We start from the raw sequence: 25,460 nt of genomic DNA on the forward strand, positions 1-25,460 counted from the left end.
GGAGTGATCTGAAAAGTAAATAAACGGAAACGGAGCTATGTAACGAAGCTATGAAACGGTTGCCATACTAAATAATGAGAGAAAAAGAGACAAACATAGGATTTAGACTGCGAGAGAATGAGACGGAATATAGCTATACAGTTTTTCCTATTCTCGGTCTCCTCTTTATGCTATGCTTCGTAGTTATCGCTCCTGGTTGTATATGTGTGTGTTTGAGTGCGACTGCATACTACAAAGCGTAAACACACATATTCTTTCGATACTCGAAATGTTTGTAGGTTGGAGCGATAGAAGGGTAAAAGAATAAACAGAGATAAGCACGTAGGTATGCGACAAAAGTATAAGGTCCAAATGAACCGATGATCGACATAAACAAAGAAGGTGCGAGGTATGTTTTTTTCCCAAACGTGTCATTTCTTTTCTATTTAAAAATGTTTCTATTTTATTGAAAAATTATTATTAAATTATTTATTTCGTAAATATTATTCTTATTAATGATAATGAAATATATAGATTAAAATAATTGTATTGTCTGCAAAATTTTACAAAAAAAAAATTGATTATAAAATACATGAGAGAAAAAGAATTAGACAACATTGTAGAATACTTTTTTCATAAATATCCAAAGACATGTTTTTTAATTATAATGTTTGCGTATTTAGGAAATTTATACTAATTTTTCAATAAAATAGAAAAGTTTGTAAATACAAGAAACTCGATTACGAGGCTTTTCAACGAGACTTATTTACGAGACTCTTCTACGAGGGCTAATTAAACACACCCTACGGACTTATCGGACGAGACCCTACGGACTTATCGGACGAGACCCTACGGACTTATCGGAAAAAACCTCACTACTTTTTGAAAAAAACCTCACTACTTTTCGGAAAAAACCTCACTACTTTTCAAAATTTTTCAACCCTTCCATTAATTATTCATATATTATTCATATTTAATATTAACTATTACGTATGAGAGATAGATACGTACGCGTATAAATGAATGTACATTTTTAATTTTAACCTTAATACATTTGCTATTATTTTGCTTCTTTCATTACTGAATAATATGCGAAAACTTTTTATTGGATAAAATTCCATCTTACTAATCAGCATTCCCATTCAATCGGTAAAAAAGACCTTCAAAGTAGAATCTCATTCATATTTACATCAACGATAGGAGCCTATTAATCGACTCGAATAAAATGGAATATCGCTTTAAGGTATATTGCGAAAACCTTAATGTATACACCTGTTCATGCCTCAAGGGGCATTTAAATATGTTAAATCAACATTAAGCGCATGTCACGCATATAAACCAACCTATTTAATACTTTTACCATCACGTGTATCAGAACGTTCATTTCAACAGAAATTTCATCTATGGATATTCCAATCGAACATTAATTGATCATTTAAAAAGTAATCCAATCAGATTTGATGTTTTTAATGTTTTTTTATTTTATTTCAAGACAGGTTCGGTTACGTCCGTTCCATCAAAGAAACGAGCAAATCTTTTTCCGGTGAAGTGAATCGTCCGTGAGAACACGCCCTTATAACAAAGCAAAAGGGCTAGCTGAGTTAATGATCCGTGTTAAAATTTTATTGCACACGCAGCTGTAACCACAAAAAGGGAATAAATAAAAATTCATCGAATTAATGCTCATCCGAATTTTCAAAAAAAAAAAAAAAAAAACACCAGAGATACAACTTTATTTATCAAAAATATTCTCATGAAAAAAAAAATGAAAGGTTCAAAGTAACAAGTATAGTTACGATAAGAGGACATAAAAGGTCGCTCGTTCTTTTTATTTTTTTTTTATTTTTTCTAAAGCGACGTTGGTGCACCTGTGTGACCGATGAAAATGATTTTGACCTCAGGGAAGAGACTCAGTACGGGCATGTGAACCTAGTAAAGGAGAAGTTGTTCCGGTAGCGACTTCCGGTTAGAATGAAGCTCTCTGAGTGAATCCCCCTACGTGAGTCCCTCCAACCGGCTAGCTTATTCTTCCTTCTGACTTTAGTCTTCCATTCAACCACCATAGTCATGACTCCTATCTCTTCAACGTTTACTATCGCTTTACCACGTGGTCACGGTTGTTGAGCCACGTGAGAGCTGGCGCTTCGCGAGCACTTCTTTAATAACATTGCTGCTTTAGTTAGCATAGAGAGCGATCTAATGAACAATACCCTTAACCTTCCCTACCCCCTCACCCTCTTTATCACTGTCTCTGTCTCTCTCACTATTTCTCTTTTTCTTTCTTTCTTTCTTTCTTTCTTTTTCTCTTCACTTCTGTCGGTTAGTTTATATGTCTCACTAGATTAAAAAAACGCTTTGCCCTTAATTATTATTATCTACACTCTTCCCGCGCTCCTAATCGAGCAAACCTGGCACGGTTTCCTTAGAGTCAACCTCCTTTTATTTTCATCAAAGATTCTATGATCTAAAGACTCAATTCTCAATAAATCATATCTATTATCCTGAACTGAATAATGCAAACTATAATAATTTGGACATACAGATTTATCGATCATTTCTATGTAATTATGAACATTTGAAATACTATGATCCAAGAAAAATTATTTGAACTTTTTATTCTTGTAGTGTAATAAATCCTCAACTCCCACGTAACATAATTTACCATGATCATGGGTGAAGACTATTTTCATTGTTTACTTTTTACTTGTATAATTCGATTATGTGATTTACGATTGTCTTGATTGATAATTGATTAATTGTAAAATTATATTTCGTGTTGATAATTTAATTGTAATTATTTTAATAATCACACTAAGTAATTAAGAATAATAATTAGCATTAACAAACGATAATGTTGATTAAATTGGATTGTTAACATAATAAAAGTCGATGTAAATGAATGCAATTAATTATGAAAACAAATTAAATAATAAAATAAAAAAATTATAATAACATTAATAATAATAAGAAAATACTAACGAAACTAAAGAGGTCATGAACGAGATTACGTAGAAATGACTCATCAAGTTACGATGCTCGTTAGGAAGGATCTTATCAAGCTTATCGCAACGCATTACCTTACCAAATCGCGCATAATGGCGGGGGCGTTGACGCGGCAACTCGTGAGAGCCACAAAATTACGAGGACGATTACAACGTCTGGCGTTAATTCTGATACAAACAATTCCAAGTCAGAGGATTCCCACGGGACTCCAAAGTCGAAGGGGAAACAGACTCATCCACATTGAAAGACCTTTACTACTTACGTATGTATTTGTATAACCGGTAAGTAAGAAGAACTTTTCTATATTTTATTACTATTTTTACTAGATAAAATTAAACAGATTTATTTTTATCGACAAACTTGGTAGAAATACAAATTTTATTTTTATTTTTAATTAGATATTAAGGGCGGGGTAAGGGTTTTCACTTTCTAAAAATCGATTTTTTTGTGTTGTCTTATCTTATTGTTTAACATTTCAAGAATATGTCCTTAAAATTTGAATCTGATCTATGCAATATACTTGAAGTTATTGTTAAATTATTGATAAATCGAACTTCGATATATCTATCTAACGAATAATCGATCTATCGAACTTCGATATATCGAACTATCGATCTATCGATCTATCGAACAATTGTTTGAAAAAAAATAAAAATTATAATTTATTTATTATAATCGTTTGCACTTTTATATCATTAATTTTAATTTACATTTAAAATTATAAAAGTAATACATGTTATATATATAAAAAAAAACTATTCGCAATGCTTACAGGGACGGTTATACTCGCAGTGGAACAAACGAAATGCAAAAGTACAATATTAACCCTTTTGGGATGTATTCAATTTGGACATGGGTGTCGTAGTGGTCTCAGAATTAATTTATATATTTATATAATAATTATATATATTATATATTTATACATATAAGATTAGCACGGTTTCTTGTGTGGTGGCTAAGAGCAGTCATACGACCGGAACGGTAAAAAGGCTTTGATAGCTGAGAGTGGACACGCGTTCAAAAAGGGTTAATATTAAATAATATTAATAATATTTCATTACAAAAATAAATTTTAAAAAATTAATTAATCATATAATACAAAAATGTTGTCATTCATATTTGATTTTTTTTTTTATTACAAAAGTTAAATATTCGTGACCATTTACTATTGGTTAATTAGGTTTAAGAGTTGAATACTATAATTTCTTACAGTAAACTTAATTACAAAATAATATTCATAAGGATCCAAGAAAATATATAAATAGAAGAAGAAGCTACTTGTTTACGAAGAAAAACTTTGACACTATGAAAGGATACTTTGAAGAGATACCGCTTAAAAGTGTACAAAGTTTTTTCTATAGAAATTCCGAGAGATGAAGATAAAAACAAAGAGATAGAGAGAGATAGAGAGAGAAAAAGAGATAAAGATAAACGTTTAGTCAAGCTACCTTTCTTCCTTCAAGGTAGACCAGCTTGAAAGGATGGTGTCGCGAAATAAAGAAGAAATTGCTGCGATTTGCTATTTTCTCCAAGGTAAAAGCAAACGTAAATACGTATAAACTTAGGGATAAGAAATAAAGATTCAGCAAGCTAGGAATGCAAAAGTATGCTGGAGCGAAAAATCAGGCACATAAAGTCAACGTTTTACGAGGAAGTACTTTTCACGAGAGTTCCATGAAAATGAGCGGAGGATTTCTTCCTCTTTTTCCTTTTTCTCTCTTTCTTCTTTCCCCTCCCCCTCACCGCTCTTTTTATCCTTCCTTTTTTTTTATTCTCCCTCTTCTCAAATTATCCCCCATTGAAAAGATTGGCACGAGCCAGAAATAAAAAGAGTCCTTTGAATCATTGTCATTAACTGTGATATTCCAAGCGAAAACGATGAGCTTGACCTCGACTTTTTAGAACAAAAAAAATAAAACTAATTCGTCTTTTAGGTTTTTTTTACTATTTACAATTTTTTAGGATAATTAAGAAAGTATAAAAGAAGAAGAACAAAAAAAAAGGTCATAATAACTTGAAGTACTTTATTACATAATTGAATGCTTGGAATATATTCAAAAGATAGTTGAGTTCTGACTAAAAGCAAATAAGGAAGATAGCGAAAGGATACTTAGGAATATTTTAAAGTCATACTTCGATTATTATAATCTTCTCTTCTCTTGTTGAACATCGAAATATAGGAATGCATCTAACCAACTGTGAAAAAAAATAATGAGAAAGATAAAACCGCAAGAACCAGAAGGAACAAGCACGTTCTTATTACTGACTCGTTGATTTTATTTTTCTATTTCTCCCTTTCCTTTTCCTGCTCTTGGAACCACGCCTTGGATATTCCCGTTTGAAGTTCAAAAGCCACGTGCTTGCATTAACAGTCTTAGAATAGATCAAACTCTATCTGTCTTTCGTATTTTAACCCTTTACATTCATTTATTTTCAACAATTAATTTTTTTTCATTTTTTTTTCCCACTTCTTTTACAAAGTGTTCTATATATATATACAATTATAATAATTCGTTGAACTTAATAAAAAATACTTTTTTCTAATATTGTGGGTATAAAAAGAAAATCATATGAAAATTTGTTTCTATACGTTAATTCATGGAGATTAAGTTAAATGCATTTTTTAAATAAAACAATTTCAGTAAATTCAATAACTTTTTATATTAAGGTCTTCATTATTATAACAAAATTATTAATTAATTTATAAGTTAGTGAATTTCTAAAAAAAAATAGAAGTTATTATGATGAATGAAATAGTGTTGGATCAATTTCAAAAATAAAAGAACTTTAAAAAGTGAACAACCTGATAAAATAATTAGCCTATGTTTTTTTAACGAGGATATTGTCCTATTAACTAGGAGATATTATAGTCTCATTCAAGGATAGGATCGTTGAAGTGTGAGTCACGCTATCCAAGCATTATCGTTGTCGCAATGAGACCTACTAATGGTATGTCTTCCACGTTTGCGTGAGTGTAGAAGAAGATGATGACATCAATGATATTTAAATAAATAACTGGATCGTTCACCAACCACTGAACAGATTCACTGCAATAAAGAGATTGTATCAATTTCAACAAACGAATACAGCTAGTTTCTAATAATACGATAACATTTTTTTTAATCATCGAAACAAAACATATTATAAACTTTCATATCAAAAATCTAACACCTGATCTAACATCAAATTTTAACCCTCCGTCGGCAAGGTAGATTTTACTAACATCGTTGAGGGTGGGTTGTTTTTTCAATGTTATTGTTATACACGAAAAATTTGATAAAATTTACTAGTATACTCTTTAAAGTTTCTAGAACATAGTCTAATAATTGATTTTATTTAATTTAAAATAAAAAATAATTATATAAATACATGATACAAAAAGACCCTAAAAGACCCACCGATACCGCGATGAAAGTTTAAATATTAAAATATTACAAATGGTTAGCTTAGCACAAACTGAATCATTTTGACATATAATCCTTTCACTGTTCATCAAAAATATAAAATCCTACGCATACAGATATTCTTCTATATAATCAACTAAATACAGTAAGACGACAGACGATAGCCCTTCGTTCTACTTCTTTTTCCAGAACACGAGATGAGTGGGACGGTTCTGGTCCACTAAAAGGAAGAAAGGAAGAAAGAAAGAAATAGATTGACGTATAAGATCCACGGGAAAGGTACGTAGAATCGTCGAAGCGACGAGAGCGTTAGATTTCACAGGCTGATCCTCTCTCCCTCAGAAAGAGGAATCGTTCGAGCAAGAAGATAGGAACTCAGATAGATCCTTGATCTAGAGCCACTCGAATTAACACGCTAGGCCATGCGTGAGTCTTGTAACCAGTAATGTCCTGAGATACTTCTACCCTATGGTATATCAGAATCAGTCGTGCTATCCTAATCGGACATGACTGACAATAATAAGCAACTTCAATTGTCCAAGAATTCTAATACATGTATCTGGGGTGATGAATAATGTCGAATAATTAATCGAATAGCAATTGTTAATCATACATTTAACACTTGGTTTAGTATTCCATGATTTTAGTTTTACTAATATACTATTATTATAATATCATATAATGTTAATATTTACATATATATTTAATATCTGAATAAATTTCAAATTCCTATAATACTACATGATATCTACACTCTCTCTATTATATTTTGTTTTTAATATTAATCAGTATAATATTCTATTACCATATTAGGTATACTAGATATACTAGAACTCTACTGAATATATAGTACATACTTATATATTTTTCATCTATGCATATCTAAATTATTGACAGTATATCTTTTATACATTTAATACTGAATAATAAAATACTACGATATATATTATAGTATTATAATATTCCTACGACTTTATTCTCGAAACTTTCTACATATTTGTATGACAAAAATCGTCAATCCCTGTAAGGAACTTGATAAGTTAAATTGGTTTTAACTGGCGACAATCTGGCAGATACGTGGGTGTTAGTAGTGAATCACGTACGTACGTGAGCTCCTATTCCTAAGCGAAGGCAAGAACACTGGTGTGCACGTGCGAACTCGAGATCGAACGTACACGTTTCTCAGTCTCGCATCGTGGAGTTTTCCCACATGTAATTTTTACGCTAAAGGATAAAAGAAAGAATAAGACTTCTCTTCGTCCTTTTCTATCTCTTTTTATTTCTCTTTCTTTCTTTTTCTTTCTTTCATTTTCTTTCGACTCGAGTCTACTTCGTGTCAGTCGTAAAACTCCCCTTACTTTATCCCCACCTTCTTAGCTCAAGTCTTACCTCAACGTACGTACACTCGGTCTCTACCACAACACCACTACAATATCTTTCGAGTGGCCCTTCGCCGTTGCACTCCGTTTTTATAGATTCACGTGAGTGCGCAGAAGGGATCGATAACACCGAAACAGACAGACAAGCTAGTCTCTTTTCAGAAACTGGACCATCAAATTTAAAATCGTAGTTTACTTTTTACTTCGTTTCCAAATATTATTCCATCCTTATCCCATTTATTTTGATCAAAGCTATTTTCTACGTCAACCCTTAACAACTATATTATATTCCTTTTATATTTATAAAAAAGAAAAAGACAAGTATAAAAAAGAGATCTAAGATACACACTAAAAATATTATTCATAAATTTCCAATCCCCCCTTATCCGTAAAAAAAAGTAACAGTAGTAGAAAAAGAAGAAACAAAATAATGAAGGAAAAGTTTTCTTAAAGAAGAAGAAAGAGAGAAACGGTTTAGTTTTCGCGGACAATAACTTCCGGTTCCTTGCTGAACAAGGCAAACTCATCACCTGACGATGAGTCAGAGAAATTAGTTCGCTTCCCATACACCTGCTGCCCCAAGCCCGAATTGCGTAGCAGGTTCCATCCGCCATTAAAAATGCGCGTCTACGTTTATTCCTTGAGGGGTTGAGAACGTTTACTCTCTCTTTCTTTATATTATATTATCTTTTTCTCTTTCTTATTCACTTACCACAAATAATCCTACTGTCTTTTTCCATTGTCCCCGAAACGAGTCCCGGATTCATGGGCCAGCGAGTTATGACATTAAGCCTAAGACCCTTTAGGGTCATCAAGGCACTCCTGATTCCTTCTTCCAACCCTGACACGTCTATTACCCGTGGAAACTTATCATTATACGAGGACTTTAGTTTGCCGACATTTTGTTTGACTACAAATTTAACAGACAATTTGTTCTTTGCTCAAGATTATTTACTCCTACGATTATGTGTATTAACAAGTTTTAGATGTATAATATACCGAATGAATTTTTCAATATATTAAAATACAGATGTTTAATGAAATTAAATAGATATCAAATGTTTGAATTGTATTAATGAAAGTTTCGATACTTTGACGTAACCTGTTGATTCCTCTACGTTTTTTTATAAGTTAAGTTGAATTTTATGCAAAGACATTATAGCTCTTTTACGTACTAACATAAGAGAAAACGTATCAACAGGTATGAAGAAAATCGTAAAAGCACAGATGGTCGTCCTTCGGAAAAAAATTCATGACATCAGTAAAGCGTAGGACGTTTCTCATTATTTAAGACGTTCAAGAAGTTGCATCTGCATCAACCTTGCTACTACCATGAAGCAGCTGTTTCCTAGCGACGGCACGTGCTTTCCCGCTGTCCAATAACAGCGTGTGCCACCAATTGTTAAAGCTAAATCCTCCAAGAAGGAAGATTGGGTCAGGTGCGATTCGGTCTCGTGCTGCCAGCTGGATTTCATCGATAATAATTCGACCTCTTTTTGATCTCTTTTTAAAAATTGCCAAAATACAAATCTTTCTTTTTTTTTCTTGTACAGTATTTTCATATATAAATGAATGCATTTTATTCGGACGATTTATTTTTTTTTTATTTACGTCAAAACAGGTGTCGATTAAATTTACAGGAAGTGTGATTGAATGAATTTCACATTGATTTCTAATTTTACGTCAAAATAAAGCATATATTATTGGCATTATAAAAATGTAGTTTGATATTGTGGCTTTTTATAAATTTATATTATACGTTGGTTTATTTATTTACGTCTTATCTAATTATTATGCTCATGTAATACGTCATTGTAAAGGATGCAATTATTGCTATCGATATTGGTTTAATATTATTATTTTCATTGTTTGATTTAATTGAATTTATAAATAAATTAAAAATAATAAAAATTACTTTTTTCTCTTCGAGACTGAAAACTTTTCAACCCACCCTTGTAAACCTAATTATTAATAGAAATGAAGTAATCAATACACAATGTTATGGTATTCTCTAATTTCATTACTTAATGTTCTTTAATGTAAATTTATTATAACACTTTCATTTTTGCTGTAACATTATTTAAAAAAATTATCTTTTAAGTTTAGCATAAAGTATGTACGTGGATATGGTAAACAAAGTTGTATTTTATTTAACACGACACAATCTTCACCTGATACATTCTTCCAACATTTTTGTCTTGTCGTTGTTGATACGTTATCAGAATGCAAAGTCAAGAATAGACATATTTACGCTAGAAGTTAAATGTGTTAGTGTTCCATGAAGAAAAATGCAATGTGTGTATATATATGTATGTTGGATTTACTGGTTGTAACAGAAAGCTTGTTTTAACAGACGACGTCTTGTGCACGTTCCAGTGAACGAGTCGAGTACGATCGTTCAAGGATAAAATTCATCGTCCGATGTGAGATGAAACTTTCTTAAGTTAGATACCTTATGCTTGTTCATTAAGTAACTTTACGCTTTTGATTATCATTAACGTTTAAAACGGCAATTGAATACAAAATTAAAGACGTTCGATCTAATCTCATGAATCTGTCGATCATAATCTATATAACCATTAATATATTTATTGATTTAAATAAAGTTCAATTAGTTTCGGCAATCTATCTATGATTAAAGGATATTCAATGATTAATATTTCAATCTATCGTGACATCATCGCTCATTTACCTTTTATATAATTATTATATAAAAAATATATTAAATATTATATACACACACATTTACTTTTTATTCTAAAAATAATAGAACCTATTTTTAATTACACGAAAGTTATCAACGCGCGCGACAAATGAAAATTAAAACAAACATTTATCGACGAATCTATTCATCGTAATTTGTTATTTACAGTATAATACCATTTTAATTAAAAAAAAAAATAAAATATTTGCTAATTTTGTTTGTGAAGTTTTTATCATGCAAAACTAGAAAACCTACTATTTTTTTATAATGGTATTATATAATGATATTTTTTGTTTACAAAAATATTTTCTATATATAAGAAGAAAAAGTGGTATCGAGACTTAAATTAAATTAAATATATTTTTCGATATTTATAAAAAGTTATCGATGATTAATTAAGAAATTCAATAAAAAATTAACAAACTAATGTATCGATGTGATATTGATGCTGATGTACCGATATAACCATGCGGTGAATTACCACCTATGCATTCGTTTTCTATTCGTAACACGAGACAAAGCAGTTACCACACCCTGGTTGCGTACGCGGTTTATACTTAAAACACTTGTATCACGTGTCACGTAAGACGCGGTATGGCTAACGCGTGCTCCATGCAACGAATACTACTTGATAAATATATATATATATTGGACAATTAGAAATTCAACTTCGAAGAAATACAAAATATCAATCTTTGATTAAAAATCCTTATACGTGTATATATACATATATCTATTCTACGTGACCTTGAAATAAAATACGTGAACGGGTTGAAAAGTTTTGAGCTTAACATAGAAACAATTTGTTTGTTCAGTAAAAGAAAAAAAGAAAAAGAATGTGAAATATTATTTGTATGCATAGATGTTCGTATGTAAGTATGCGATATTGATATAAAATTTTTCTTATATTTTTTCAATATTAAAAAAAAAGACATTTTATTTGAACAATTTTTCATCCCTACTTTTTCGTCAAATTGTCATATACAGAAATCCCTCTTGATCTTTTGCTCGGCTTTAGGAAATTAACACAACAAATGGACGAACGTTTTTAATCTTAACGAATCTTAAAGCATGACCATTGTATTCCATTTATCCCAAGGTTTTCTTAAGGCGACAGAACTATTTACCAAGCACGAACTAACGGTGAACAGAATCGAAGAAAATCTGGAAGTTTACGTGACTGCTACATCGAATGAAGAAAATCGTTTCGGGGTTTTTTTTTCTTTTGTCCAAAAAAAAAAAAAAGAATAGAAACCTTTTAAAAATTATTCCGTATAATAAATAAAATAAGAAAGAAAAAAACATATTTCTTCAAGCATAAAACTATTATAAATCAAACGAAATAATGGTGAATGTCAATAAAAAAAAGGAAAAGAGTAAAAAAAGAAAAAGTAACACGTTTAGTTAGAAAAAAAAAAAGAAATCGATTGTGTTAGAAAGTAAGTCAACAACTGTTCGACTTTTTTAAACGTAGAGTTTGCGCTTTGTCACTAGACTACACGTAGACGAATAACGGGTTTCATATCATCAGGCGCACGTGTCTCTGGTCAACGAATAATAAATTCGTTTTGCACGAATTATGCATAAAAAAAAACTATAGGTCAAAATTATATTATATAACACCTTACAAAATGATACAAAATTGTCTTTAATAAATATTCTATCCAACTGTTTTTAGTATTTGTTCTTAGAAAATTAATTGTTTGTTAAAAAAACGTTAATATTAACTATCTAACTAAATGTATTATATTAAAACGAATTACTTTTACAAAACTGCAAAAGTTAGGATATTAATTGTAAGAATACCTAATTATAAGGTAATACTGAAAGCAAATTGTGCGGCTATATTACTAATTACTTATAAACTTTAAGATAGAAATATTATCTAGGCATTTTGTAAATTTTCTCAATTATGTTGTGAATCGTTTCTAATATAAAATTTATTTATAAAATATATTGTTTGCAATTTTGTTAGAGAAATAAACGAACTAGCTATTAATTCCAAACATATTACAATTTTTGAAAATATCAAAATATCCCTTACCTGTACAGCACTGTTAAGAAAACAATTGTTTTGACCCGGTCCATTGAGCAAACCCTTGGTACTGGTAAAACTGGTATTGTGATCTCTGTGTGATGATTTTGATTCATTTTGCGTTAAATTCCCGTGGACCTGATGATATTGGTTAGACGGTTTCAAATAATCGGCAAAATCAACGGTGTCCTGGGATGCAGCTTGCTGCTGTAGTCCCATGATGATTGGCATTCTCGATCGAACTACGTCGTCATCATCTACATTGAAATCAGAAAAGAAGAAAATTACGTGAAAAAAGAATAAAGCAAAGGAAGTAAAAAAACCAAAAAAAAAAAAAAAAAAAAATGCAAAAACACGTAATAATATCGAGATAAAGCTGGTAATGGAACAAATTTGCAAAATCGTTTGCATCGATTTAAAACTCGATTGAAAGATTACATCGTTCGATAACACAGAATTGTTTTCTTTCTTCTCGAAACATAGGCCAAGCCTTTCCACGATAACAAGGGGGTCTCAATCGAGCTCCATTGAAAGCTTTGTAAACGCCAATAGATACTTATATACATCGAGATTATCGAATGATCGATCGATTCTTTTTACAAGATAATAGGCGACCGTGAATCATTTTCGTATTCGATGATATTTTATCAATTAAACAAAAAACATCTAATAAGAAAGAGATAGAGAGAGAAAGAGAGAAAACACGTTTTATTTTATCAAATTACTTCATTAAATATTTCCATATTTGTTACTAAATTATTGTCAATACAAAAATGAGAGTTGAATATTTTTAATTACTACAAGATAATAAAGGTATCGTTAATCTATTTTTTATACAATGATTTTATCGATTGAAAATCACTAATGAACGAGAGAAAAAAAAACATGTTTCATTTTTTAATTACAATTACTTCATTAAATTTTGCCTATATTTGTCGGTAAATAATTCACGATAAATAAAAGATAAAATATAATATATGATGTAGGTCTATAAAATAGAAAAGAAGAGAAAATGAAATAAATGAATGAATGAATGAAATTAGTAGTCCCCGTATCGTTAATTAAGCAACTCTTTTGCGACTTTGAAAGAGAACCAAAAGGTAACCATCCGTTCGTTCCAGTTAGTAGTTATCGCTTCGAGGGACAGTCCTTGACAATTTCCTGCACGGAAACGAATCCTTTTTGAGAGTTCCCACCTCGAACATTTACGTCTATACTAAGTATATATATATATATACCTTGTATCTAACAAATACGGTCTCATGTCCCATGATTATTGCATTTTCAAACAAGGACACTACGACACGTGTTTCAATCGATTTCGAACGTTTCATTTAATTAACGTTCTCTTCTACCGATATGGAATCTTTGATAAAAGTATTGTTAATGGTCTGATAGAATTTCAGATAATTTCAATGGAATTTAAACGTATCGATAAGCATGGAATTTTCCAATAAAAAGTCAAGATTAATAATAAGTTTTATGTGATACACAATATAATATATATATATATTAATAAAATTAAAACATAATTTACCAATAAAGATTCCATTTTCTTTGTATGAAATTTTTAAAGAATGAAATTGTATAAATCATTAATTAATACTACAAATACTATTTTTTCTTGCATGTAATACCTATTAGAAAATATATTAATGATGCTGAAAATATTATTAGCAATAGAAAATAAATCATATGAAAAAAGTATATAAAAATACATGGGATAGTAAAAATGAATTAGTATGTTTAAAAAAATGTAAAAAAGAAAGGGCTAAAAAAGGGATTTTCCGGTACCGGGAATCGAACCCGGGCCGCCTGGGTGAGAGCCAGGTATCCTAGCCACTAGACCATACCGGATTGGTGAAGTCCTTTAGAAGGACTTATAACATTACTAATTATTATATATTATTAATAAAATTACAATTTATATGTATACATACGCAAAATATTTAAAAAATTACTAACTAAATAATTTTCTTAGTATATAAACACTCAAGTATATTATTTATATATTCGTAAAAACAAATCTGAAAAAAATAAACATTTGTTTAGAAATAAGGTACTATTATAAAACTGTAAAATACTACTGTATATCTTTTCTCTTTTTTCTTTCTCTCTTCACGGCCAAACAGTACGTGTTACGAGTGGTAACGTAACAGAGTCATGTTATTCAGAATGACAATAGTGGTATAAGCGAACGTATTTATAGTTGACCATACATTTTCTTTCTAAATCATCTTCTTGTCATCTTTTCCTCGCTTTCAACAACGATAAGAAAATAATTTGAATATTAAATCAAACGTACGAATAATTTCAAGTTCATTTATCACGTGTCACGTATTTTATAACTTAGATGATACTTTATTATCAATTCCAAAAAAAAAGAACATACATAATCATTAAATAGAGGAGAGTAATTTGAATGAATTAAAAAAAAAATGGAGGGGAGAAGAAAAAAGAGAATAAAAAGTCTAAGAAATTATCCAGGCCGACAAAGTGAAGACTGTGTTCTAGTAAGACTTTCTCGATAGTGCTAGGAAACGTGACAGTTCATCTTGTAGAACGGAAGAGAGCCGTGCTTTTAACAGACCGCCATAGCTGCAAGAGTCAGCAAGAAACGTGAGAGCCTAAGTCGATTGTGAACTGATGCTCAAAACTATATATCCAACGTTTCTCACACTCTTCTCGTCAATTTATTATGCATACTCGATGTGTCATGTGTATACAAACGATGACTCAGGGAAACACTGAAGAACGAAATTTTCAAAAAGAAATATTCAAATTTCATATGTTTACAATATTTTTCAACAATTTTTATTTTTATTTTTGGTAGTCTGCCAATTGTAAAAAAAGAATATTCCCTTTGTAGGCTTATGTTTTGTTAAATTGTTAAAGAATCTTTCGAAAGTTAACATATTATTGACCGATCACGAGTATACTCAAGCTTCCATGTGTGATTTTATTAAGTATTAAATTGAAGGAAAATTATTATTATAATATTATTTACTGTAATAGTCTGTAGTTTTTTTAAGCTCACAGTTAAGAAATTATTATTAGTTTTAATCTGGATAATTATAGAAAATTTATATTAATTATTTACCAATTTATAAATTACCACCAATATATTTGAAAAACAATCTAATCCAATAAAATATAAATTTTATTTCGTCTTTATAATAAGTAATATTAATTATATTTGATAGTGTTAATTTAAATTTGCATATTACCAATTAGCTTATAATAACCGGTCAACAACAAGTCAAGTTAGCCAATCGTGTATTTAATGTAAAAGAGAGAGAAAAAAAAGAAAAAGAAATGTTTCCCACTTGTAGAAAATAACGGAATCCTATCTTTACGTTAAAGTAGATTTCACTCGTATAAGTTAACACATAGCTAATCAAAAAATTCCCATATTCCTTTTTTTCTCTTTTATATCCAATTTGGCAAATAGTCTCGAATTAGATGATAATAATCGTGACGATAAGATGTTACTTTCTTGATCGTTGTATTATATTCGATCCTTCTCTTATTTATCTCCATGAAATGTGCGAAATATATACGTGTCGTATATATCGAATGTTGCCGACTAGCACATCGTGCTTGCGGTCTTCGGGAAAAACTCGTTCGACTGGTTACCAGTAAAATATACCGCTGGAGAATCTTACCTCCTCCTCGTGACAGTGCTACCGAAGAAATGCAAAGGATCTTTGATCGAGCACGAGACTGCGGGAAACGTCTCCAACATTTGTTCTCCTTTTGCAATATCGTATCACTGTAAACATCTCGTATAAACATTCTAAGGAAAAGAGAGAAAGAGAGAGAGAGTTTCAAATCCAAACATCTTCCTGTACGAACGAAGGTGAGATTAAATAACACGTCATTTGTAATATACTATACTAAAAAATTTCATTAAAATATTAATTATCATTTTAATTTCATTTATTTGATTTTATATTTATCATTACTTATTAATTTTAATCATTTCAATTTATAACTAAAAAGAATAAACAATTAATTAAAGGTTACGAGGATTCTCGTATATTTTTTTATTTTTTTTATACGCAACGATTCAAAGAATTATTAAATAATTTTATTAAATTATATTAAATTTAGATAAAATAATCAGTGAATATACATAGTAATATTTAACCCTTTGCACTCCGAGTTTTCAAATTTGATATTACACATATCACTCACACACATATTTAATACAATATTATTATATTACTTATAACTATAAGTAATTATAATTACTTATATAGTTATTTTTATATTTAAATATAAATATATTTAACAAAATTTATATTTCTATTATATTAATAAAATAATATAATTATAAATATTGTATAAATTATATTTATATAAATATAATAGACAGCAATTGGTACAATAACGACGCCTACGGAGTGCAAAGGGTTAAGAGTTTATAAATATGAATAAATAAAAATGTTTCTATACATTGTAATAATATTTTCGACATGTTTAAAAATTTGCAATCTTCATAAACACGTTGAACAAACGTAATATAATTTTGTAAAATTTACTTAATGGATATATTCACTCCACATTTGTTTCTGAATGAAGGTAGTAGAGTCACGATGAAAGTACTACATATACCGATATATATCACGACATACCGGTCCACGATTCACATCCACGAACGCGTGCAAGCAATAAACGCGAAAAGAAACCTTATCGTAAGATGATTCGAGGAATGGTCGAGCATCACGTCGGTCAAGCTTGGATGGAACTCGTCGAACAGGTGGAATGACTAGCTACGAGTCTGGCATTAAACGGTTAAATAAATGGCTAAACCTGTCTAAACGTAAACACGAAGTAAATCCTAGACGAAAATCAATCTGACTAGTGTCTCGAAGAAACTCGTTAATTCTTTTTCTCTGTCATTTTAAATGTTAATTACTTTTTTACGATGTAATTAATCAAAGGGATAAAAACAACAACAACAAAAGTATGGCGTGGGCTTCACACGTGATAGTAGTGAAAATCGTATTATCATGTGGGAAAATAATCAATTGATTCATATATACAGTAAGTGTTTCTTAAAATCTAAAAAAAAACACATATTATTAATTAATACATTAGTATATCTTCATTACATATTTAATAAATTTAACTTGTGTGAAAGACTTATTATTAACAAGTAAAATTAACAAAGATGAAAATAATTATTTTAACTCAAAGTCATCACTAGTAACTAGAAACATTAAAACAAATGTATTTTAATTTAAACAATCCGAAATATTAGTAAAGTATATAAGAGTGTAAGACATACCTTAAAAATGATTGTTAATTTATCGAAAAAAATGTGTATTGTTTTCTGAAAACACCAAGTATATGATCGCAGTACCGTCTCCCTCGAAATTCAACTTCAGACTGACACATTGTCCTCTATCAAAATCCTTTTATTCAATGTTGTTTATATGTCTTTCCGTACATTGCGTATGTGTGCAACGGTAATAATATTTCTAATAAAGAGAATTTAGGATTGTAACGTTCTAATTTTATCATTTTTTCTCATTTTAATGCAATTACTTTATCGCACCTGCGCAGTAATGTCTTCTATGGTTAAATTATGCTGTAGTATAAGTAGAGTGTATTAAAATATTTAAATAATTGTTAATTAATCGATAACAATGTGTATTATTGTGATGAAGTGTCACACGTTAAAAAATTATTAAATTAATATTTTATATTATTACTTAATTAATTATCAATCTTATTGAATTTTATAAAGCAATGTAAATTTCAAAATAAAACGAGGCGCATTTTATTTGTATATCAAGATGTTAATTAATCGAAAGGTACGTGTATTGTTATCTGAAAACACGGAATATATAATCTATGTACCGTCTTCTTCGAAATTTATCTTCATACTGACAGGTTTTCATCTATCAAAATTTTTTTATTAAATGTTGTTCATATGTCATATAAACAACAATGAATAAAAGAGATTTGATTCCTTCTGAAATTGATCATTCATAAAGAACAAAGAGTGAATTTAACGTTGCATTTCGTAAGGAACGGTACTTTGAACTTATACTCGATGCTTTTAACTGCAATATATATATATATATATATATATATTCTTCGATTAATTAACAATCATATTGAACATTCTCAAGGAATGTCACATCCCAACTCATCCTTTCATAAACAAATTTATCTTGCAATAACTATCGATTGACGTATCTTATACACATACCCTTACATTAGAATCTTCCATAATTTCATTCAACTGTAAATTGAATGTGGATTTTATCTCACTTTCTATCTCTCTCTCTCTCTTTCTTTATCTTTATACTCATTCGTTTTTAATGTCGTTTCATAAAATTGGATAGTTACCGTCGTCCAATAAATTTCACTTTAAAAACTAAAGGAAAAAAAAACAAAGGTGTCAAAAGATTTTTATGCTTTACCTAATTATTTTTATAAATGAAACACCAAAGTTATATTAGAAAAAATAAGTATGAAAAGATTCAAATAATTATATAAATGATTTTCAAACGAAGTAAAAAGAATCTTATCGTGCCAGTGAGCAATTTCGTTTTGGTATTATGAGTACGAAATCGAAAGAAACGGGAAAATGTCGAAGCGTGGTTACTCGGTCACTAAGCATTTAATCATAGCTCGCGGCTTTTCGCCTCGATTTCAATATGATCGGTCGACTTTTAATGAACTCACGTAGTTCATTTGCTCTCATTTGTCTTTTTTTACGTGGGCTCAATAATAGATGATGAATAATAATCAAATATGACTGATAATAATTATGATAATAAAATTAATTAAACGAATTTTATCAAATTACATTTTAATAGAAAATGATGAAAAGAGAGAAAGAGAGAAAAGGAATTACATTGAACTTCAAAATAAATTTTAACTCTTTACAAAAAGAGATTCATTTCTGAGGTTTTACGCCTCAACCGAAAAGACTCGTTTTTTCTCTTTCTCATTTTTTTTTCTTTTTCTTTCATTTTTTTTCTTCCTTTTTTTCTTCTCGAACGATAATATTGCCTTCTGATTATCCAGCAAGCCCTCGAGCTGACTACAGACGCTTAAGTTACATCGTAACGATGCCAGAACCCACGAACCGGTTGTGGACCCTTAGGCCCTGCCACTGCACTTATTTGGCCCCATGCGTGCCCTTCATCAAAGTATCCGATGGAAAAGAAGAGAGAGGAAAAAAAGGAATAAGCGAAAATTCGACGAAATCGGTAAAAAATAAAGAATGTGACTTAAACTCGCACCTGGTACCTAAGAAAAAGAGAAAAAGAGAGAGAGAGAGAGAAAGACAGACTCTAAGGTAAGACATTTAAATGATGCAGTATGATATGAAAAGAAGAAACAAAAAATTAGTAAATAACAGTTTGTTTAAGAATCATTTACAATAAATTTTAATTTTTCTATTTCTATTATATCCATGATTAATAGTTGACCATTGAAATTATTATTTTGGAAAGGAATACAATTGCAAATGTTCAAAATTGCATAAAAACTGACGACGACTTTACCTATATGAGAACAAAATTTTCGCACAATCGTATATAAATCAACTTTTATTTAAAATATTTTATTCACAATAATTAAAATTATAGAAGTTATTCGGTCTTAAACTGACTCATCCTGTACACTAATGTTTTTCAAGTAAAAAAAAAAAAAAATTAAAACGAAAGAAATTTCTTATTAAAACAAATGAACAAATAAATATAAAATGCACACAAAAAAAGAACTGGTCAGATAGAATAAAATAAAATTGACTACTTTTTTTTTAGAAAGATTGAATGAGATTTTACGATCGAAAGATATAAAAATAAATTGATTGAAGACACGAGCTGGCCAATATTGCACCAATGGCTGTTTGCCAGAGATGCAGAGTAGTCGAAGTTGCGTTCTGCAGCTCGCATTATGCAGTCGGATGCAAAGAGCCGTAGATATTCCGTCGTCCGTTTTCGTTATCTCTCTTTTACCCTTGCCATCTTCTCTCTCTTTCTTTCTTTCTCTCTCTCTGTTTCTTTCTGTCTCTCGGAGGGCTAACGCTCTCAGAATGAATCGTGATTTATTCCGACCATGCTATTTCTATCTTCTGCTCTCTTCACGTTGGGTTGCTTCGTTCAAACTGAGAAGACCCTTGAAATGGTACTTTCAAGGTTAAGTAACTTTCCATTGTTCGCGCATACGTTCATTTCTTGCCTCGTCTAATTAATTTATTTTCTCTTTCTCTTTGTTTTCCCTTTCGAAGTTATACAAAAAAAATGTTTTATACATATTAATGTATAATAATAATCGTAATGTATACGATTGAGAATAATGATACGATGAGAGCAAATAAACTATACCACGCCTTTAAAAAGGAGCACTCAATGAAATGAAAAAGTCGCGTGTTTGGGGCGTGCGCACTATATTCAACGTACCTATGCTTATTTGACGTATATTCTAGGGTGTCAAATTCCCAAAAGAATCGGTGAAAAAAGAATAACGAGCAACCCGTAAAGTGCTATCTGCTTGATGGTTCAGTATCAACCAGGTGCGCGAACTACTAACAGTAGCAAGCTTCGAACTGAACGTTGGATTATCTAAATAATAACTGAAGTTTGACAGGACAGATAATTTGATTAGAACGAAGTCAGTTGATTTCACGTGATAATGACTAATAGGAATGTCTACGAATTTAAAAATCAAATTTATCGTTATTGAAATTAGATATTAAAATAAAAATGACGTTGCCAGAAGATATTCACAAATATCCAGGAATTCTTCAAAAACGTAAAAATATTACAATAATGACGACGGAATCAACAAAACTCAACATAATCACAATAACTTTTTCTGAATATATTCAAGATGCTATAGACATGCCATTGGTGATTCTAGGAATTTCTTTGAATCTGTCGATAATCTTGGTTGTGGCCTTGAATCCATCTTTGCGAGTATCAACGAGCTATTATGTTATCAGTTTGGTTATTTCGAACATGGTGATCATGTTCGAACCGTTTCAAAGAATTCTTCGATCTATCTTCAAATTTCAAATTTCTATAAATCTCGATTATATTTTTCACATTAGTTTTTATTCGTCACTGTTAACTATCGTGATTTTTGGTATTGAAAATTATATCGGAACTTGTGAGAGACACGCTTCCATACATGAATTGTTTTCAAAAGTATCTAACACAATAAAAAGATTAATTCTGATCTGGTTAGCATCCATAATGATCACAGCTATGGAACTTCATCTTTACGAACATTTCGAGGAAGATGATATGGATGATATATTTGCAGCTTCGACGACCATGCTTTTGGTTTTTGCCTTTTTAATTCTTATTCTGATTCATCTTGCAATTTTCTACGAATTGTTTTTACTCAAATTGATCGAGGGACAATGGCGGCGAAATGATCTAGATAATTTTTATTTGTCGCGTAAGATAATATGATAATAACAACATCAAAACAACGAGATCAATCCGAATGAAAATTTTCTTTTCCTTTTTTTTTGTTACAGTCAGCTTCGCAGTAATATACTTTTTCACTATGGTGCCATATAGAATTGCTAAAATAATAACGTCGTTAAATCCAAAAGCAAAATGGTGTTGTTCGACGCAATTAATAGAAATATTTTATCTATTAATTAAAATCTTTCCAATAACATCTATGATCGTTTGTTACGTGGCATCCGAAAAATTTCGTAAGGGATTTCAGGTTCGTTTAAATATGCTAATCAAAATTTAAATATAATAAATATTAAAAATTCACTTATTTTTTTTCTTCTTACAGAATACTATACGTTCAAGAAACAACTTATAACGAAAATGAAAAATAATTGTTTCTTATATGATAATTCTAATAATAATAATAATAATAATCAACTATAGCTGATAATAAAATTTAGTAAGTAATATTAAAGTTGTCCTTGGTAGAAAAAAAAATTCATCGACAAACGGATTAAAGATGAAATCAAATTTCCAAGTCTTACCGCTACAAACTCGATTCGAACGATTACAAATTCCTCTCACGAGCCTTTCTCTATTCTTTACAGCATCCACTAACATAAGAATAAAAGAACGAGATAGTAACATAAGTAGATATTATTACTACTCGTTGGAAAGGAGTATGAGTGCATTCTACTCGAGTTGTTTCGTATGGTACATTACCGAAGAAAGATATATCGTACATCCTATCTTCGATATATCGGATAAAGAAGAAAGGAAAGAAATAAATAAATATATAAATAGAGTGAGGGAAAGAGAGAAAAAGAGAAAGACAGAGAAAAAGGAAATCACTGAGAGTTAAAGGCGTTCGCTCGAGACGACGTTTCCGGTCTGTGAACGTCACCACTTTTTTTAATTCCTGCCACTAACTACACTGATATAAAATTTACCATTTTTTAAATATCCAAATAACACTAAAATTTTTCTCTAAAACTCTAAGGATTATATATTTGTAGAAAATAAAGAATAACAAATTGTATAAATTTTCTATATTTTAAAAATTGAATTAAAAAAAAAAAAAGAAAAGTGTATGTTTCTACACCTTTGAAATATATTTTATTATACAGGATTGATAATAAAAAGAAATTAACAAATTTAATAAATATGCGAAGTATAATAAAATTTCTCTAGAAAAAAAAAATGTACGCCTTAACTTGGAAGTATATTACAAGATTGGTAAAAAAAAAAAAAAAAGAACATAAATTAGCAAAGTCAACACACACACCAAAAACCCATTCGAAGATAAGATTTACACGACATCGTATAGATAATTTATATGCATAATACAAGAAGAAAAAAAAAAGAAGAAGAAGTAACGAAAAATTCTCCTATCGAAGCCCGTTCTTCAGTAAGCTTATTTTAAAACGTACGAATTTATGCGGGTGTTTCGAAAGAGCACGAAGCCATACTCTCGAAGTACTAAATTTGCTTATGAATACGAAGTCGAATGTTGGAATAACGAATACGTTTATAAACCGATGATCCGAACCAGCGAGGAATAACAAAGCGATAATAATGATCATAATAATAATAATAATAATAATAACAATGAATGAATGAATGAATAAATGAATGAATACAAGTTTTAAGAAAAGGACCACCTTCATGTTTCAAGACACGCGACAAGACCAAATCATGAAACCAACATTGAATTGTTTTATTCTCAACAAAAGGTATCGTTTAATTCGATGAATATTACGCAGAAAGTATTCTTTTAAAACTCCCACGTTTCTTTCGTTTGTACCACGCAAACCTTCGAGAATGTTTTGCACGTTAAGTACGTATAAGTACGTATATATAATACTAAAGGAAGATATAAAAAAAAAAACTATTTTTTTTCGTGGGACGTTCAAATGCCAACAAAGAAAGTTCTACCCTAATAATATGGGTCAGTGTTTAACTTTCTCCAAGAGATGATCCTAGTGTCTTCTCTTTTGGTGAGTGAAATTACCAATTTCTTTTTTTATTTGATCACTTTCATTATATCCCTCTTTCCTCCCTCAAAAAAAAAAAAAAAAATATATATATATATATATATATATACATAAATAGGGTGAAAAGTTTTAATCCTAGCATAGAAACAATTTTATTGTCAATCAAACTTACTTTTATTTGTCGACAAAGTCTCGAAAACTTTTGAAAAAGAATACGCTTAAAACTTTTCAACCCACCCTTCAATTCATATTGAATCTTTAAATATAACGAATACAATAATAATAATACTTAGTAATGAGATTTTATAAGCACCACAAATTTCTAAAGTTTTATTATTACTTTGAAAATACAACAGACGTGATAAAAAAAGTTTCTAATTTCGTCGAAAGACTTCTCTACCCAAAATTAAATAACAAAATTATTTACTCACGCCGATCAAAAAGTTAACACGTGTTTCGATAGCTCGGGGATTATATTTTTGTATGTTCGTTGTTGCATATTCTATAAATATCTACCATCACAAGCACATCAATTTAAAAGGCTCGAAGAGACAGTAATAGCTGCCTCTCCATGTCGTATAACCATAATAAAAGCGGCTGGAGTTTTGGCCCTGACGAAATGAACGAAAGAAAAATCCGTAACAATTTTGCAACCAAATTAAATTATAATATCTTCTTTTTTTCGAATAATTTATTAAACCTGCAAAACATTTCCAAGATTTAATGACAATCTCATTAAAATACGTTGAATAAAATTTTACAAATAAATTTTCAGTAATATTATTTTTTCATTTCAAGAAAGACAAGGTAAACATTTTGAATTTCCCGCCATGTATGCGAGACTCGAATCTTTCACTTGATCATAAATCAACGTATCTTCTATTATATATTTCTCTGTTAGATGCTAGAAAATGATAGATGAATAGATAGATAGATAGGTAGATAGATAAATAGATAGATAGAGATAGAGAAAGAGAAGAGTAAAAAGTAGTAGCTGTTTCGCAAGAAAATATTTTTTCAAGTGCAGCCGTTAGCAAGGCACGTCAAATTATTATCCAACGTGTACGCTGCTCGACTATACGTACACGTGCATGTAACTTAATGAGTTTGAGACCTTCTGCGGTTGTAAGTTTCGCGTAAAACTTTAAAGGAGACCAACGAACCGACGAATTTGCAACGCAGCACGAGCTTAATATTTATACTGCGTGAGAATTTGATTAAACATACTTTAATTAAGTTTGAACAAGATATAATATAGATACGAAGAGTATTGAAAATAAAAAGGAAATTTCTAATCCGATTTGTATTTTGTTCTTTCTCTTTCTTTCTCTATCTCTCTTTCATTTATCTTACCTATTTTATGTTAAATTATTTCTGATTGTGAGTCGACGTTCTTTAAATAGATTAGAAATATATTTAAATTAATTTTCTAAAATTAGCAAACGTTACCTACGTATTTTAAAAAGAGAAATCTTATAAGACTTGTTATTACGAAGACGTATACAAATCGATCAGCGTCTAC

At 29.9% G+C, this 25,460-nt stretch overlaps 2 protein-coding genes and 1 non-coding gene across 3 annotated transcripts in view; 1 reads left to right on the plus strand and 2 right to left on the minus strand.

The window, feature by feature from the left end:
* ec (ubiquitin specific peptidase echinus) overlaps positions 1 to 25,460 on the minus strand; it is a 58,645-nt gene that overhangs the window by 30,870 nt on the left and 2,315 nt on the right. Inside the window, exon 2 of the mRNA XM_015320472.2 lies at positions 12,514 to 12,761. Coding sequence (XP_015175958.2) covers positions 12,514 to 12,735 — 222 coding nt within the window. The 5' untranslated portion in view covers positions 12,736 to 12,761. The remainder of the gene's footprint in view (positions 1 to 12,513; positions 12,762 to 25,460) is intronic.
* Positions 14,290 to 14,361, minus strand: TRNAE-CUC (transfer RNA glutamic acid (anticodon CUC)). Its single transcript has one exon. It is a non-coding gene; the product is annotated as a tRNA-Glu (tRNA).
* On the plus strand, positions 21,237 to 23,506 carry LOC149032265 (uncharacterized). The gene is made up of 3 exons (XM_089173628.1): positions 21,237 to 21,936; positions 22,019 to 22,215; positions 23,399 to 23,506. Exons 1-3 carry the CDS (start codon positions 21,237 to 21,239, stop codon positions 23,504 to 23,506), a joined length of 1,005 nt encoding a protein of 334 aa, XP_089029754.1.

The sequence above is a fragment of the Polistes dominula genome, unplaced genomic scaffold (genome assembly GCF_049000335.1).
Source record: "Polistes dominula isolate Pdom_NZ unplaced genomic scaffold, Pdom_raw_medaka contig_33, whole genome shotgun sequence".
NCBI classification, from domain to species: domain Eukaryota; kingdom Metazoa; phylum Arthropoda; class Insecta; order Hymenoptera; family Vespidae; genus Polistes; species Polistes dominula.